We start from the raw sequence: 18,189 nt of genomic DNA, 5'->3' as shown, positions 1-18,189 counted from the left end.
AAATGACTTATTAGCCCATAGCTTTCTCATCCTGAAGGAGACAGAAAATGTCTCCCATAGGCTGTACTGTACATTAATAATCACTGTATAGAGCCAATGTTGGGTTAAAGCCATCACATCTCACATCTCAAGAAAAGAGAATTACAAATGCATTAAGGAACAGATGTGCAACTAAAATCTGGAATCGTCAGGTCCAGCCTACGGTTCACCTCAACCAGCTAATAGATGCCAAAATGCAACTTACCCTGTCTATTCTAGAGTTTTACAAAAGGTATTTTAAAATGTTTTCACTAACATGTTTTAAAAATACACATTTTATCCTTCTCTAGGCAGGGCTCAAATAGTCCAATCCTGATAGGTGCTCAATATCTATAATATGCCTTCTATGAGAGACATATGCTCAACTGATCAGGCTCCAAATTAAAGGCACTTTAAATAATTAGTGTCCCCAAAGAGACAAATGTTTCTGGTTTTGGTTTTGGTTGGATCAGTTCTGTGAAATAAACTGCTAACAGCAGGCAAAGGAATTGGAGGTTTGGCAAAATGAAAGTGTCAGACACAGAGGTCTTGTCTAGCACACAAACTGATTGGGAATCGGCCTTTAAATGGGTTTTTTTGTGGTGTGGGTTTAATTTTGTGAAATCATTTTAGAAACCAAGTGATGCCCTGTCCACACAGTACCAGCAAGAGAGAGACAGCTAAACATGTTTTAAAAACAGTCTCCTAACAGAGCAGGTCCTGCAGCACAGGCAGGACTGGAGCAATCAGCAGCTGCTGCTTAGCCCCAGAACAATGTGCCGTTATTTTGGTTGACATAGGAAGCAATGAGGGTCTGATTCTCCGCTATCCTACTCCTTGTGTTACTTACACTTGCTCAAAGTGAGTTCAAAGTCTAAATGCTACCAAATCAGAATTCTCCACTCACTCACACCACTCACTCGCACCAGTGGGTCGCACTCATTTTGCATAGGTGCAAATAATTATACAAGTGCAAGGCTGGGGGGAACAAGACTGAGTACTTCCCCCTTGTGGTTGCTGTGGGAACTTTGAGTATCCATGATCACCTTCCTATCAAGAATTTGTGTCCAAATAAGGGCTGTTTTTCATGCCATTTGATTTTGCATACCTCCCTAAAATTCTTTTTAGGGACCTTAGAAACCAGCCCTTAGTTTTTAACAAATCTTTTGCAGTTTACCTGACCTGTGGAGGCGCTATTATGGTTGATAATATTGTGGCTGAATACACTATGAACCGATAGGCAGGGTATTGACTTGAAATGTGGCTGCATACAAATGGCACAAGCACAGTCTGCAGGCAGAGGACAAGGCTCTCCTCCTAACATTAGAGTGAACAAACATAATCTTTGGACAACATGGTATGGAGCTGTGACCAGGGCAAGCCAGAGGCAAACTGAAGTATGAGGCTCCTGACAGTAAAACTCCAGAGCAGCTAAAAGATACATTCAGCCCTGGTTCACTCAACTAACTCCAGGGATGGAGACAGATCTCAGTGTGTACTAGACAAATCATTTTTGAGCAGTGACCATGAAGGCCCTGTCTAGACTGGGAAGATGAGGTGTGCTTAGCAAAGATGTTTGCTAACACCAGTTAATTCTTCTAGTCTAGACAGGCCCTAACAAGACAGCTTTGTTCCTCTTCAGTGAAGCTGACTGTAAGCTATACAGGGCATTCTACCCTAGAAACAGGACAATAGGAGAGAAGATGGGAGAACATAGGGTATTTTTAGAAAAAAAAAAGTTTTATTTCAGAGGGGGAGACACAACACAACAGAAAACTAGATATTATAACATGTACCAGAAAACTGGGACATTTTTGCCCAGATTTAACTGAGCTCCTAAAATAGCAGCTACAAATAAATATAATCTAAAATGAGGAAACCATTGCTGGAGACAGTGCCAGAGAGAACAAAGGGCACTTTGTCTTCCTCAGTTCAGTAAGTGAGGCATTTCCCAGGACATTGGCTCTGACATCTTATGAGCCAGGTATCTGTCTTGGAGCCTAATTTATCATTTTTGACTTCTTAATAAGACAACGAGATATATATTTCCCCTCGTCCCTCTATTTTGCTGTACTTCAAACAATGTTCCTTAGCACCAAATTCCCTCAGCGCCCTAATTCCTCCCACCTCCCAGCCCTCTGAACCCCAAATGATCAACTCCCCCAGCTGCCTCTCTCTCCTTGTTCCCCCGATACGCAAATGATTGATTCCTATCAACATCAAACTCATTTCCAACACTCAGCACCCCCCATCCATCCTAGAACAATCTACTTGCACAAAGAATGTGCCCCCTCCCTTTGTAGTTCCTTCTCGATGTCATTACACCATATAATAATAATTTATGCATCAGTTTCTGTGAGCAGGACAGGGGCTCTCATGGCTGTGCTTTCTACTCCATGTGGAGTTTATGGTGTTGGGCAAGGTGACTCTTGTATCGAAAGCTTTTCCCACACTCAGCACATTTATAGGGTTTCTCTCCTGTGTGGATTCTCCGGTGCCTGACGAGGTGTGAGCTCTGGATGAAGCTTTTCCCACATTCAACACATACGTAGGGTTTCTCACCCGTGTGGGTTCTCTGGTGCTGGGTAAGTGTTGAGAAATCACTGAAGCTCTTCCCACACTGAGCACATTCAAAGGGCTTCTCTCCGGTGTGGATTCTTTGGTGGTTAATAAGGTGAGAGTTCCGGCTGAAGCTTTTCCCACATTCGTTACAATGGAAGGGTCTCTCTCCTGTGTGGGTTCTCTTGTGAGTGAAAAGGTGAGAGCTCACACTAAAGTTTTCCCCACATTCACTACATATGTAGGGTTTCTCGCCTGTGTGGGTTCTCTGGTGTTTAATTAGGTCTGAGCGCCAGCTGAAACTTTTGTTACATTCAGTACATTTATGAGGTTTCTCTCCTGTCTGTGTTATCTCATGCTGTGTAAGGTTCGAGCTCTGACTGAAGCCCTCCCCACATTCAGTATATACATAGGGTCTCTCCCCTATAGGAATTCTCTGGTGGATGATGATACCTTGGAGAGCCTCCAAATCTCTTTCTGGATGAATGGAGTTACCCAGTATCTTACCAGGAAGGTCTCCCTGCTGTGTTTCTGACATGTACTGGCCCTCATAGGCCTCCTCCTCATCAGGGCTCTGGAAGACATTCTCTTCAAACCCCTCTGATATCGTCCCATACTGTTCCACATTCTCAGGACCATCTTCCTGGGGGTTCTTCTCCTCATTCTCATTCACACTCTCACTGTCTCCTTTAATAAATAGAAGCCAGACATGAGTGTTTGGTAGAAAAGAAATCTAAGAAAGGGAAATTGCACAGAGTATGAGTCAACTAAATAAAATGTAAGACTGGATGTGAGAAGGAAAATCCCAACCCCCACTCCACAAAAAAAAAGAAAAGAAAAACAGCCATTCCCCAATGAGGAGAGGGCAATTTTGCTTCAAAAACTCAAATGAACATTAGAGAAAAGTTGAGGGGTGGGGGTGGGGGGAGAGAAACAGAACTCTGGCCGGAAGTCAGTCAGGACTGGTGGAAAACCATAAGTGAGGCTTACCAGAAATAACTGCTGGCTGTAATCCCAATGTGGAGAAGATGAGACAGTATGGCAAGGGTTTTAAATGAAACAAAAAGTTGGATTTCCAGCCATTTCTGAATTTGCTTAACTTATTCCTCACCTGTGGAGGCCCCAAAGAGGATCTCCCTTTTCTCGGAGTCCTGGAGAACTGGAGCACACAGCTCTTCCTCTCGTTCCATCCAGAGATGATGGCAGGCTTAAGGACCCTGCTCATGGCCATTAAAAGAGTCAGTATCACACCTCGTTACATCGCCATCAAGTATTTCCTATTAACAACCCCCAAAGGGGCACAACAAGAACACAAACAAAAACTCATGAGACTAACTTAAAAATCATTATGTGTCCCCCATCAAGCATTCCCAAGTATGACTGAACCCTCAGGGGCACTAACGAAGTAGGGTATGTCATACTTAATTTTCAGTCTGTCTTCTGATTTTATATTTCAGTACAGAAAGACCACCCTGATGATATGTACATGAAACACACACACAAGGAAATACCCTCCTCTTCCTCCTGACAGACAGGAGGGGCACTCTCCCCAGCATCCTCCTATGCTCACCTTAAGAATCCCCTGGGGATCTCTCCCTAATTACCTGCCATATACACCTTGATCTGGGTGCTGGCACCTTTTCCCCTGTCCCGCTCCTCCTAAGGCCCCTGTCCCTCACACAGTTTCGCAGCAGAGGTCAGCACAGAGCACCTCTCGTGCCGGTGGAGGGAAGTAAAGGTCACTCTCCTCTATCTCTATACATCCCCATTGCTTTCACTTTTCCATCCCACCCTCCCTGTCATTACATTAAACTGCAAGGGAGCTGCTGCTTCTGCCTGGCTGGCTGGCAACTCCCTCACTGCGTACAAAGCAAGGAACAGGGTAGAAGCTCTTCAGGGAGCCAGGGTGTCTCACAGAGGAACCTGCGCTCCAAAGCCACCTGCTTGGTTGCCAACAGAGGCCTCTAGAGGCCATAGTCAGAAATACTGAGCTGAAAGGCAGCTGCTAGCAAGTTTGCAAGTGGCTGCTAAGACGAAGTGAAGTTATAAGAGTCATAGAAATTTCACATGAACTGGCCACCCTGAGTGTTTGGTGCAATGCACTTCCACTCAATATTAAAGTTACCCAACCCTTCTACTGGGAGGAGATCTGCATTAGTAGAGAATATAGCACCGCTAGATTATGAGCTCTCTGAGGCAGAGACTGCCTCTTATTAGTATAAAGCACCTAGAACAACAGGACCGCAACTTTAATTGTTTTTTTTTAATCAAAAGATTCTACATTAGAGGCTTCAATCACAATCCCATTCATTACTCACAATACATTTGCACAAGTTGGCAAGACCTGAACAGTTACATACACATTAGGGGTCAGGAGAACCAAGGGCGGCTCTATGTTTTTTGCCGCCCCAAACATGGCAGGCAGGTGGCTTTCGGCAGCGCGCCTGCGGGCGGTTCGCTGGTCACGCGGATTCGGTGGCATGCCTGTGGGAGGTCCGCCGGTGCCGCGCCATCGGCGTCCCCACCGCTGAAGCTGCGGGACCGGCGGACCTCCCGCAGGCAAGCCACCGAAAGCCATCTGCCTACCGCCCTCACAGTGACCGGCAGGCCGCCCCCTGCGGCTTCCCGCCCCAGGCACGCGCTTGCTGCGCTGGTGCCTGGATCCGCCCCTGAGGAGAACAGGGTGGGGGAATTCAAAATTCCAAAGACAGACCAAAACACATTACATTACACATTAAATCTTATTTATGAGGCAGTCTGACTCATGATTTTTGAACTTCTGTAGTTGGCAATACTGCAATATTTTGTTACCCACTCACTTAGCTTTGACAGTAGAGGGCAAGTTTAAAATTGCTTGAGGCCCAAAGTGCTGCCAAAATAGCATCCAGGCTCATGTGAAAGGATCAGTCTCTCTTCCTCTTTCCTCAACCATCTCAACTGACTATTGACACCCTTTGCCCCCAAGAAAGGTCCCTCTCAGCAGTGAAGCTAGGAAAGGGAAAGAGAGGAGCAGGAGAGCAAGTTATGTCTTTGGGGCTACATTTGCAGTTGAAAGCTGCAAGGTCATTTTTTTGAATATCAGTTAAAAATTCCAGGGCAGGTGGGGAAGAAGATAAAAATTGTTGTCTTCCCCAAATTAATGCCCCCATTAAGTATTACTATTTGCAGCTGGATTGCAGCTAGTTTACCACCTAGGGTCAGGTCAATCCAAATGTGGCTTTACAGTGTACCTAACCAGAATTTAGCATAATTACAACCTTAGCAATTCAGGAGCCTGTCTACAAAATCCACCCAGGCAAGAAGAGTTCCAGTACTTGCTATATATGACCTGGACTCCCCATCTAATCTATATACTGACAACTGAGAAGGGAAGCTACTGGTATCAATGAAAATCTACGGCCAGTAGGATTAAGCCCAATAAGAAAGATTTTTTTTCCGTTATATCAAGAACAAAGAGCCAGATTCAAAAAGGTATGCAGGTGCCTAAACTGCCTCTTTAGGCACCTAAGTCCAACATTTGGTGCCACTGACATTCTCAAAATCGCCACTCAGATGCCTCCTAATTCTGTAGGTGTCTAAGTTTCTACCACTAAGCATACACAAAGCAAAGTAAGCAAGCCCTGACGCTGCCCCATAGCTAACAAGATACTTGGTGCCCTCACTCACAACTAAGCCTCAGTGGGATTCTCAAAATAAGCATTCCCTACATCTCACCACCAGGGGCCCAATCTTCAGAATATGCCTGTAGGATCAGCCTTACACAAAAGACAGCTGAGAATGAGCAGGTCAGGAATTTTTCAGTCTCAAAGGTGCAGATAAAAACAGTTAACTATTCATTGGAGCAGGGATCTGATCCCAACTCTCCTGCATCTCAGGTGAGTACCCTAATCACTGGGCAGTGGAGTTGCTTTCTCCCTGTCCCCATTAATATTTATTTCTACAAAGTAGAACAGCTCCAATAAGATAGATGGAGAGAGATCCACCTCAGAATACCTGATAGCCTGGTGGTTAGGGCACTCACCTAAGACATAAGAGGCCTAGGTTTAAGTCCCATAATAGGTGGGAGTGTCAGTGTGTGTGTCTTGCTCTCTGGGTATTAGAGAAAGGAATGACCTGGTTTAGGAGCCTAACTGTGGGGGAGGATTCATGGCTGAGAATCCTAAGCAAAGGAGGTGCCTCTCTCCAGCCCATCAGCCATGTGACTAAGGCCCAAATCAACTGGACTTTACACCTTTGAGGATCTAGGCATTTCACTCCTGTTCAGTTTGCTGGCATCTGAGAATCCTCTTCTTAGGTGCCTAACTCTCCCCATGCATCATATAGGGGGCTTGCTGCCTAACTCGGGGCCGAGAATTCCATGAGGCAGCAGAGCACCTGAGTTACGCACTGCAACACCTAAGTACCTCTGTGAACCTAGTCCCCAAATCCTAGAATGGTATAGGGTTGCTAGATGGATGTGGTCAAACTGTCAAGGAGGCAGAAAAGATTGGAATGTTCAATAAATATTTTTTCTGTTCCGTATTTGGAAAGAACCTGGATGACACACTTGCAGCTTACACTGATAATGAAACACTTTCTATTCCAACAGTAACCAATAAGGTTACATTCAACACCATCTCCTAACATTAAATATTTAAAAATCTGCAAGACCAGATAATTTGCACCCAAGAGTTTTAAAAACGTTGCCCAAGGAGCTCCTTGACTTTTACTACATTTTGGAATACTGAATATTTACATTGCCAAACAAACAAAATACTGATTTTTTGCAGGGATTCCAAGTTTAGTTGACAAAGATAACTGTGTTGACGTAACATACTTAGATCTCTGGCAGGCATTTGACTTATTACTGCACAATAGTCTGATTAAAAAGTCAGCATTTTACACAATCAATGTAACATTAAACAGATTAAAACTGGCTGATAGATCTCAAAAAGCAATTGCTAACTCTCTCACACTTGAAGTCTTTAAATCAAGACTGTATCCCTTTCTAAAAGACATGCTGTAGCTCAGACAGAAGTTACAGACTTGATGCAGGAATCATTAGATGAAATTGTATGATCCGTGTAATGCAGGGAACCAGATGAGACAATGGCCCTTTGGGCCTTAAAAATCTATTAATCTATCTATTAAATATTTATAACAGGACCATCACCAAGGTATCTGGGTATTAATAATAATTTCAGTCAGTGGAGAGGTTAATTATAGCAAATCCATATAACTAAATAAAACATAGGACTCCATTTTTAATACCAACCACTGTATATAAATATTCGAGAGCCAGTCTAAGGAAGGGGAAATAAACGGGAACCAAAAATAGAGAAGACAAAAATATACTGTCTCCCTCCTGGCCCCGCAGCACAATTGCCATGTAATCTACCAGTCTGGGCCGGCCAGGCAGTACAACGGGCACTAAACTGAGGCAAACAGAAGGTCCCCGTGGTTTGGTCTGGCCAATGGGGAGAACAAGCTGTAAGCCATTTAAACAGGACCGAAGAATCTGCTATACATCTTGGGGGGGGAGGGGGGATTTTAAAGGTGAAAATAGAAGGAGAGATTCAGGCCACCAAACCCTAGCACAAGGAAGGAGAATGTGGTTCTCCTCTCATCAATATGTTCAAAAGGGTGACTGACAGAGACATGGGGAAGAGAAAGAGCTTGGGCCTTTAAATAGAGGGACTAGACTCTCCTCTGCCTTGTCTCTAATCAGTGCAAAGCAAGGGGGGGGGGCGTAAAATGGTACCATTCTGATTTGGTAGCATTTTACAGCGACTTTTGCACAAGTGTACATAACTACACAAGGTTTGAGGCAGTAGAGAATCAGACCTAGGTTGTTACACTTTTCTGGGTCTCAGAGAAGGGTGGTAGGAACTGTTTTCTACAGAGACAGAGCAGGAATCAGACCTGGTTTCGTGTCCCATGGTACCAGTGGGCTCTGTTCACTCCCCTCTGCAGGTTGCAGTTACCAAATTATCAGTGATGGAGGAAGAAAGGATCTGTGGGGAGCTAGGGTTGAAAGTTGAGAGTTGCACTGTGCTTGCACTTACTCTATATCACACCTTCCGACAAAGCACTTAACATGCATTACAGGAGACCAGTAAGGGAAAGAAGATTAGCTCTTTTTGCTTCTTTAAGATGGATAAAGACAGCCTCGAAAGTTTTTCAAAAAAACAAAATGCACACAACATGAATAAGGGGGTTCTTTTTTGTTTTTTAACATTAGGAATTCAGGTTTACTCTGAAAGACTTTATTGATGACTGGAAAACTGGTAGGCATCACAAGAGACTGAAATCTGAACATGGGGAAGGGTTTATTTTTTTAGAGTCAAAATGCTTAAAAAAACTTTATTTTTGTTAGCACCAATTTATTTCCAGTAACTAATATGGTCTCTGCAGCCACCCACCACCAGTAAGCACCCACTGTGTAGCCTGGAATGCCCACCAATCTTGCCAGGTCCAAGAAAAAGTCCTGAGAAAGATGACCATGGGAGGCTGGGCTGCTCACTGGCTCTATGTACAAGCCAAAGAGCATTACTGGTCAGGGCAAGTGACCCTGGGATCTCCCTTTCACTGCTACTTGAGCCCATGAGTTTTCTATCCCAAATGCAGACAGTTCATCTCATACTCAGAATTTGCAAATCCATCTCCTAAGATATTACCTCAGTCTCAGCACAGCAATGCTCAAAAGGTGTCTAGACCATCACCGTGAGGGCTGTCTCCCCTATCACATTTATTAGACATGGGGTCCATACAAAGCAGCATGCAACACTCTGTCCCAATCCAGGGCCAAGATGCATTGCCCACCAAGAGATGGAGCTTCGATAGGCATCCGGTTGACATGGGAGAGCTCTGGTTTCCATGCCTTTCTCAGTCACTCTCCTGCTGTATGACCCTGTCACCAGGTCGTCCCTAGGGCGATGTGGGGCCCAGGACATAGGCAGCGAGTTTCTATCTGCCAGGGGGTACTCCCCCTGGCTCTGCCAAGGCCCTGCCCCCACTCCACCCCTTCCCCCAAGGCCCCACCCCTGCCCTGCCCACTTCTGTCCCCTCCCCCGAGCACACTGTGCCCTCACTCCTCTCCCCTCCCCCCCCTCCAGATGCAGCAAAAGAGCTGATTAGTGATAGGCACTGGGAGGGAGGGGGAGGTGCTGATATGTGGGGCCCGCCCGTGGGCAGGAGGCGCTGGGGGATGCAGGAGGTTGACAGGGGAGAGGGGGAAGTTGGTAGGGAAGCTCCTCCTCACCCCCGCCCGCCCACCTGCCTCACCTCTCTGCCTGTCTCCTCACAAAGCATGGAGCCCCACAAAGTGCAGGGTCTCGGGCAGTCGCCCCCATTTGCCATAACCTTGGAATGGCTCTGCCTGTCACTTTCGCTCCTTTGCCTATGTCAGGGGTGGCCAACCTGTGGCTCTGGAGCCACATGCAGCTCTTCAGAAGTTAAAATGCAGCTCCTTGTATAGGCACCGACTCCAGGGCTGGAACTACAGGCACCAACTTTCCAATGTGTTGGGGGGTGCTCACTGCTCAACCCCTGGCTCTGCCCCCACTCCACCCCTTTCTGCCCCCTCCCCCGAGCCTGCCATGCCCTCACGCCTCCCCGTTCGTCCCCAGAGCCTCCTGCACACAACAAAACAGCTGATCGGGAAGTGCCGGGAGCGAGGGGGAGGTGCTGATCGTTGGGGCTGCTGGTGGACGGGAGATGCGGGGGTGGGGGGGTGGCAGGAGCTGATGGGTGGCTCTTTGGCAATGTACAATGGTAAATTCTGGCTCCTTCTCAGGCTGGCCACCGCTGGCCTATGTCTTTTTAGATCAGAAGGCCTGGGGTAGTGACTGTCTCTGAGGAACACTTGATGGGGAGGGCTCTAAGTTACTACAGAGAATTCTTTCCCAGGTATCTGCCTGGCAGGTCTTGCCCACATGCTCAGGGTCTAACTGATCACTATATTTGAGTTGAGGAAGGAATGTTCCTGCGGGTCAGATAGGGAGAGACCTTGGGGGGGTTTCGCCTTTCTCTGCAGCATGGGGCCAGATTACTTGCAGGTTTAAGTTAGTGTAAATGCTGAATTCTCTGGAACTTGAAGTTTTTTAATCGTGATTTGAGGACTTCAGTAACGCAGCCCGAGGTTGGGGGGCTATTGCAGGGTTGCGGGTGAGGACATTCTGTGGCCTCAGTGTGCAGGAGGTCAGACTCCAGACCCGGCGATGACAGTCCCTGACACCCTTCTGCCCTTAAAGTCTGTAAGTCTTATTATCTGTGTGAACAAGGGCACATGCACTGCGGCCCCGGGCCTAACGGGAGGAAGGGGAAGCTATAGGACGGGCTGCAACAGAAATACGGGGTTTGCTCGCCCAGGCCGCCCAGCCACCCGCCCCCGCTGTGCCACACCTCCCCTGACTCCTGCCCGGCGGCGGCTCCCTATCCCCGGACCACGCCCCCTCGGCCGGCTGCGCTGCTGCGCCCTGTCCGCGGCTCACCCGGCCGGGCCGATTCCTGCCTTCCCCGCGCCCGCGCCGCTCACCCCCCGGGCCGGGCGGCTCCATCGCGGCGCGGCTGGGCGCAGACGCCACGGACACGTCACGCTCCCGCCGCCCTAGCTCGGGGGCCGCGGCTGCTGCTTCCCGCAGGCCGGGGGCGGGGGTGTCCCCGCGCCTCTGCCCCGCGGCCCCTTGCGGGCGGGGGCGAGCCCGGTCGCCCCCCCGCCGCGCGTGCGGCCGCCCCGCCCCTACCTGCCGGGCTCGCTCGCGCGCCGCGCCGTCTCCCCGCGCGCGGCCGGACAAAGGGCCGCGGCCCGCGCCGCCCCGATAACTGCCCCGCGCTCGGCCAGCCAGCGCCCCCCACCCCCGCAGCGCTCCTCAGCCACGTCGGCTGCGGCTGTCAGTCCGCGCGCACCGCAGGGCTGGGAGGCTTCCCGGCCGGGCCGGGCCGGTCTGTGCTGTGCGGGGCTGCCCCGCGCCTGCTTCCGAGCCCCCCAGCCCGCTCCTTCCCCCGCCAGCGCCGGCCCCTCACAAACCTGCCCCGGTAGCGCCCCGAAAGGGGAGGCCTGGCAGGGCCGCTGGCGGCTCGCAGAGTCTCCCCTCAGTTGTGTGCTTTGCAACAAACAGGGGCTGCCAACGTTGTGGGGTTTCCTTAAGTCCGGGGTTAGAAACACGAGAGGCCCCAGTGCTCCAGCTGCCTCTCGGCGGAGCTGAGGTTAGAAGTCCATAAAAACATCTGGCGCGTATAAGGTTAAGTACGTGGGGGAGCGTTGGAAGAATCAGGGCCTTGGAAAGAAAATCGCTGCTAGTCAAAAAACCCAAACCCCAAATGTTAGAAAAGAGCAACCCGGCAGTGGTCACAAACGTTTAAAAAGACAGCGTTAAGAAAATCAGCAAGGGTTAAGGGCAGCCAAGACAATTAGGTGAGGGATAAAATAATAATACAGTTGGCAAAGACTATGAACAACAACCAACAAATAGAACTAGTTCGATCTCTGTGAAATTTGCCTCTCTGCAAATGTCCACTGTGAAAGTTATGCATTTCACCCAGGATGGAAAATCAAATAAAGGGGAAAGTAGACATGGGCTCAAATACCTTAATGTTTTAAAACCATTGTGCCTTCCCCCTCCCTTTTCTTTGTAAATCTTTTGGTGGGGCCTTGATCCTGCAAACATTGATATAAGTAACTAATTTTACATAGGTATGGAGCTGTGTTGAACTTAATAGGCTGGTTCTCCTTACCACTTAGGTTGCACTGAGGGCTGGCAGGACAAACAGGCAGGGGTGGGGAGTCTGAGCAGCCCTGGCATGCAGCACAGCTTATCTCCACTGTGGTCTATGAGGGTCCAGCACAGAAGGTCAGTTTGGATGTGTGGTCATAGATCGATGCATATACAGATCCAGTGGCTTCAGTACCCTGAGCAATCAGTATATAAATAATTCAAGAGTCATTGGAGCAGGGGGACTGGACCCAGAGTCTCCCAGGTAGGTGCTGTAACAGCCAGTCTATAGTCATTCCTACTGTCTCAGTCTTGCACTCTCTCTCTCTGGCCCAATGAGTAGTTCAGTATACATAAAGTCTCTGAAAAGTCAGGCCCTAGACATCTTAAAAGTGGGCACCCAAAATTAGTGGACACTTGACCGTTTAAGCCCTAATTTCTCTGTGCCTCCATTAATCATCTGTAAAATGGAGCTAGTAATGCCATATTATCTCACAAGGGTCTTGTAAAGATAAATTCATTAATATTTGTGAGGTACTGAGATACTCATCACTGCAGTATCATAGAAAAGCCAATAAAGAAATTGATAATTCTGTATTCAGTGCAGGGTTTAAATGATATGCAATAATAAGATATGGGGCAACACTGAATTGTGAAGATAAGATACTTCTGATTAGCTTCCCATTCAGTGAGCATAATCCATCCTGTTCACTGAATGAGGCAGGGGTCCTGGGGAAAAATAGTATGTGCCATCCCCAAGTGAAGAAGGAGATCATCATACCTGAACCATCAGATTGTACATCTAGGCAGAAAAAAAAGGTGAGGCAGGACAAAAGTCCTCCTCGTAGCAGTACTGGCCAAGCCCAAAGGGTTGGAAGACCAAGACGTTTGGAAGCCAGCACAGCCAGAAGAGATGCAGCAGGGGAAGAACTGAACTGCAGTGCCAGTCACCTAACACTTTCTCCACAATGGATTAAGAGCCAGCTGCAAGGCGTTAGAATGTCCATAGTGGGTCAAGACCACTGGTCCCGCTAGCCCTATATCCTGTCTCCTGACAGTGGCCAATGCCAGATGCTTCAGACAGAATGAACAGAACAGAGTAATTTAGAGTTATCCTGCCCTTGTTGTCCAGCCCCAGCTTCTGGCATTTGGAGGTTTAGGGACACCCAGAGCAGGGGATTGTGTCCCTGACCATCTTGGCTAATAGCCACTGATGAACCTATCCTTCAGGAACTTACTTCACCTTCACAACATCCCCCAACAACAAGGTCCACAGGTTGACTGCGCTATGTGATGAAGTACTTTTATCTGTTCTCAATGAGCTGCTTATTAATTTAATCGAGTAACTTCTAGTTTTGTGTTATTTGATGGGGTAAATAACACTTCCCTATTCACTTTCTTGATACCATTCATAATTTTACAGACCTCTATCATATGCCTCCTTAGTCATCTCTTTTCTAAGCTGAACAATCTCAGTCTTTTTAATCTCTCCCCATATGGAAGCTGTTCCAAGCCCCCTAATCATTTTTGTTACCCTTCTCTGCACCTTTTCTTGTTCCAGTATATTGTTTTTGAGATGGGGGGGCGGGGGGGAATGACACACCAAAACTGCATGCAGTATTCAAGGTGTGGTCATACCATGGATTTATATAGCAGCATTATATTTTCTATTTTAAATGGTTCCTAACCATTAGCTTTTTTGTCTACTGTTGCACATTGAGCAGATGTTTTAAGGGGCACTATCCATGATGACTCCAAGATCTCTTTCTTGAGTGTTAACAGTTCATTTGGACCCCATCATTTTGTGCGTATAGGAGGAATTATTTTTTCCAATGTGCATTACGTAGCACTTAACATTTGATTTCATCAGCAACTTTGTCATTGAATCACCCAGTTTGTAACTCTTCACAGTCAGCCCTGGATTTAATTATCTTGAGTAATTTCGTATTGCCTGCAATTTTTGCACTTCACTACTCTCCCATTTTTCCAGATCATTTATGAATATGTTGAACAGCACAGGCCCCAGTACAGACCCTTGGGAGACTCTGCTATTTACTTCTCTCCATTGTGAAAATTGACAATTTATGGCTACCCTTTGTTTCCCATCTTTTAATGAGTTCATGAGATGACCTTCCCTTTTATCCCATTGCTGCTTACTTTGCTTAAGAGCCTTTGGTGAGGGACCTTGTCAAAGGCTTTCTGGAAAGTCCAAGTACACTTTATCCACTTGATCCCCTTCGTTCACATGTTTGATGACTCCCTCAAAGAGTTCTAATAGATTGGGGAGGCATGATTTCCGTTTACAAAAACCGTGTTGACTCCTCCCCAATATATCCTGTTTATATATCTGATTATTCTGTTAATTTTGTTATTTACTATAGTTTCAACCAATTTGCCTGGTACTGAAGTTAGGCTTAGTGGCCTGTGATTGTCAGGATCGCCTCTGGAGCCTTTAAAAAAAATCTGCTACTGGTAAAACATAATCCAGTACAGCCTACTGTGAGTTGGATGCTTTTTGACTAAATCAGGTGTTACATTAATCAGCCTATTTAACAGATGGCTGTAAGGTAGCTAAAGTGATAGGTTACATACTACAGGGAGTAGTTCTGCAATTTCATATTTGAGTTCTGAAGGAAACATCTGATCCAGGTGTCTTACTACAGTTAAATTTGTTCCAAAACCTTCTTTATTGACCCCTCAGTCTAGGGCAGTTCCTCAGATTTTTCACCTAAAAAAAAAAAAAAAGGTTGGTTTGTGGGTATCTCCAGCATATCCTCTGCATTGAAAATCAATGCAAAGAATTAATGTAGCTTCTCCAAAACAGCCTTGTCTTCCTTGAGTGCACCTTCATTACTTTGATTGTCCAGTGGGACCACTGACTGTTTGTCAGGCCTCTAGCTTTTGATGTTCTAAAAAAAATTGCTATTAGCTTTCGTGTCTTTTGCTAGTTGCTCTTCAAATTCTTTTTTGGCTTGCCTAATTATACTTTTACACTTGATTTGCCAGGATTTATGTTCCTTTCTATTTTCCTCGCTACTGTTTGACTTCCAAATTTTAAAGGAGGCCTTTTTGCCTCTAATCACCTCTTTTACTGAGCTGTTTAGCCATCATGGCATTTTTTTTATCCTCTTGATTTTTTTTGAACTTGGCGTATACATTTAGTTTAAGCCCCTATTATGGCAGCAGTGCCAGGTGGAATTTCTCCTTTATGGATATTATTTTTCATTCCACTGTGTATCTGGCATATGTCCCACCAATCAATAGTGGCATTCCCCGTTTAGTGGCTGAGGATCCAACTCGCAGCAAGTCGCACTGGATTATGTGGTACCAGTAGCAGGCCAAACATGCCCAACCTGACAATAAGTGATTATCTACAGATCTAGAACAATCTGTGATTGCCAGTTTCCAGAGGGCGATAGCAGCACATTTATGGACTGATACCATCTCCCTTTTCTTTGACCTTCTTTGAATCTGGATCGCCCACATCCTAGGTGAGTGCCCTAATCACTGGTCTACTTGGGGGGAGGGATAGCTCAGTGGTTTGAGCATTGGCATGCTAAACCCAGGGTTGTGAGCTCAATCCTTGAGGGATCTGGGGCAAAATCAGTACTTGATCCTGCTAGTGAAGGCAGGGGGCTGGACTCAATGACCTTTCAGGGTACCTTCCAGCTCTATGAGATAGATATATCTCCATATATTTATTCTGTACACACATGCACACTCACCCTCTGCTGTCTTATGTATGAGACCTGATCTGATAGGTATGTTCTGAGAATACCTACCAGATCAAACTCCACAGGGGAGTCAGGAGGGGGATCACCTCAACTGGGGCTTAGGCATGAATTAGGGCTCAGAATTGCTTGCTAGCTGTGGGGCAGCATCAGGACTTAGGTGACTTTTTGTATGTCTACTAACAGAAATGTAGGCACCTATAGGGTTAAGCAGCACTGAGTAGTGACTTGGAGGATATCAGGGGCATCCAAATAGAGACTTACAGTCCTAAAGAGACAGTTATGCCACTAAGTACCTTTGTGAATCTGACCTGCAGTGCCTCTGGTCAGCCGCAATGAAGAATTAAAGCAGTAAAAACTATTTTATTCAGGCCTGCATGTAAAGAGCAGCCAGAGGAAACCATCTGCAGTGTCCAAGTGTCAGTTCCACACAGTTCAGAAACTAGACTGCATATCACTGAGTACCATCTTATCTATTATTAACTATTTGCATACATACAGATATAGTGCACTCTTATCACATCCTTGTTTAATGGGCAACTTGTTGCCTCTGAATAATCCTTCACTCAAAAGCAAAGTGATAGTGAGTGCAAGTTTGCTGCTTCTTCTCTTCACACCTGGGGGATAGGTGGGTGTTAATGAGGCCATTTAGTGTAGTTGTCAAATGAGAATCAATCACCTGGGGGTTGCAAGAAGAACCTATTCTGCAGCAACCACTTGTGCCAGGATGCAGTAGTTTGAAAATTCCTTAAGGGGTGCATTTTTCAGGCTAGGCTCTCCCCTGACACAACTCACTTGGACCCCAGTTACATATTCCTTTGACAATGCTTAAAAAGTGCCAGTTCCACGTGTGCCTGTTTTCTAGTGGTACAAAAGCCCACATTTTTGTTGTAAGCTCTTTGAAGCTTTCACACTGTGTTTCAATGGCCCTCATGTGTTGCTCCCCCCAAGTGCCCCCTGCCTCTCAGTGCTTTGTTAGCTGTCTTGACCTGACCTACCCTATGCCAAGGAACACGGGAAATCCACTTTTGAAAAGTTTCATCCCCACAACAGTAGCTAGCCTGTGCTTTACAAACCTGCCAGATGTCCCATTTTGCAGAGGTCACCAGAGTTAGTAAGAACCCCAGAAGACAAGAAACAGTTACTCGCGTACCTATCTACCTTTCTCTGCCCAAAGAGCACCTGTCCTTTACTGTGAGAGACATAGGGGAGAAATGAGAAACAAGACCATAGTGGGGGGAAGTCAGGGCAAATGGGGGGCCCAGTGAGATATAAGAGACAATCGGAAGAAGGCTCAGAGGGACACTGGAGGACAGAAAAAACAGAGACACGATGGAGGGAGACAAATAGCTGGTGTGGGAGAGGACACAGGGAGATGGGAGAAAACAAAGAGGGACTATGGCAGGGCCAGGGCCAGCTTTTGCAGTATGCACTTTGATGTAGTGCCCAGGTCTCCTGATTTGTCCATGTGGCTGGGCTTGCACCTAGAGCCTTTGAAAATAGTACGACACAAGTAATGTGCACTTATGTTGTACAATGTGCTCATGTTAATTGGCACCTAGACTGTTTGAGATAGAGGTACTGTGGGCAAGGCTTGTGGGGATAGAGAGAGGCTGATATTTAAAGCAGGGTGAGATTTGATGAAGGATTGGATCCCCAAATGAAAATATCAGTCTATTTGTCCATCCATTCTGGAAGGGATTTAGAGAAGTGACCACTGGGTGGTGTCATTGCATAACCTTTGCCTCATTTCAGCATTTTCCCTCAGCAGTTACTAGCCCAGGGGGAAAAAATGCAACAGCAGAATATAGGTCAGATCCTGCAAAGTATCCTTCAATAGCAGTCTTTGCTTGAGGAGGAAGGAGTTTGGTGTCAGGGATTTGGCAGGATTGGTACTTGAGGAACATTCGTGCATTAATTAGAGCTAGGCCTGCTGGCTGCATCAGTCTGCAGGTCTGTTTACTACAGGGTGGCACTTCCATCACTGGATTCCCCTCACCTGCTTTTTAGAGAGTTTTATCTTTAAAGTCTGTTCTACCATTCTTATTGTTATGTTTCCATCCCATCATCCAGAGCATTAATGATTATAATGCTTGTATACAAACACTAGAAGCTTAAATACTAAGATGGATGAACTTGAGTGCCTGGTATTAAATAAGGATATTGACATAATAGGCATCTGTGACAGG

At 46.6% G+C, this 18,189-nt stretch overlaps 1 protein-coding gene across 7 annotated transcripts; it reads right to left on the bottom strand.

Annotated features, from left to right (window-relative positions):
• Positions 1–1,737: 1,737 nt before the first annotated feature.
• ZNF697 (zinc finger protein 697) lies at positions 1,738–11,724 on the bottom strand. Of its 7 annotated transcripts, none has more exons than XM_005292736.4 (3): positions 11,585–11,724; positions 3,689–3,854; positions 1,738–3,264 (listed from the first exon to the last, which is right to left on the bottom strand). In XM_005292736.4, the coding sequence occupies exons 2-3, from the start codon at positions 3,765–3,767 to the stop codon at positions 2,408–2,410; spliced, it is 936 nt and encodes a 311-aa protein (XP_005292793.1). In that variant the 5' UTR covers positions 3,768–3,854; positions 11,585–11,724; the 3' UTR covers positions 1,738–2,407. The 7 variants fall into 7 exon arrangements, with proteins under 7 accessions (XP_005292793.1, XP_023964531.1, XP_005292794.1 ...); XM_024108763.3 differs by lacking the exon at positions 11,585–11,724 and adding an exon at positions 11,301–11,440; XM_005292737.4 differs by lacking the exon at positions 11,585–11,724 and adding an exon at positions 11,093–11,232.
• Positions 11,725–18,189: the final 6,465 nt, after the last annotated feature.

Source organism: Chrysemys picta, chromosome 1, assembly GCF_011386835.1.
Source record: "Chrysemys picta bellii isolate R12L10 chromosome 1, ASM1138683v2, whole genome shotgun sequence".
Taxonomy (NCBI): Eukaryota; Metazoa; Chordata; order Testudines; family Emydidae; genus Chrysemys; species Chrysemys picta.
Note: the sequence above shows the minus strand (reverse complement) of the source record. Positions and strands in the feature narration are given on the sequence as shown.

Excerpts from the sequence above, each read along its gene's own strand:
- ZNF697 (XM_005292736.4), bottom strand. The coding sequence starts at position 3,767 with ATGGAACGAGAGGAAGAGCTGTGTGCTCCAGTTCTCCAGGACTCCGAG. Across the intron at positions 3,265-3,688 it reads CCTCTTTGGGGCCTCCACAG|GAGACAGTGAGAGTGTGAAT; the intron begins GTGAGGAATAAG and ends TATTTATTAAAG.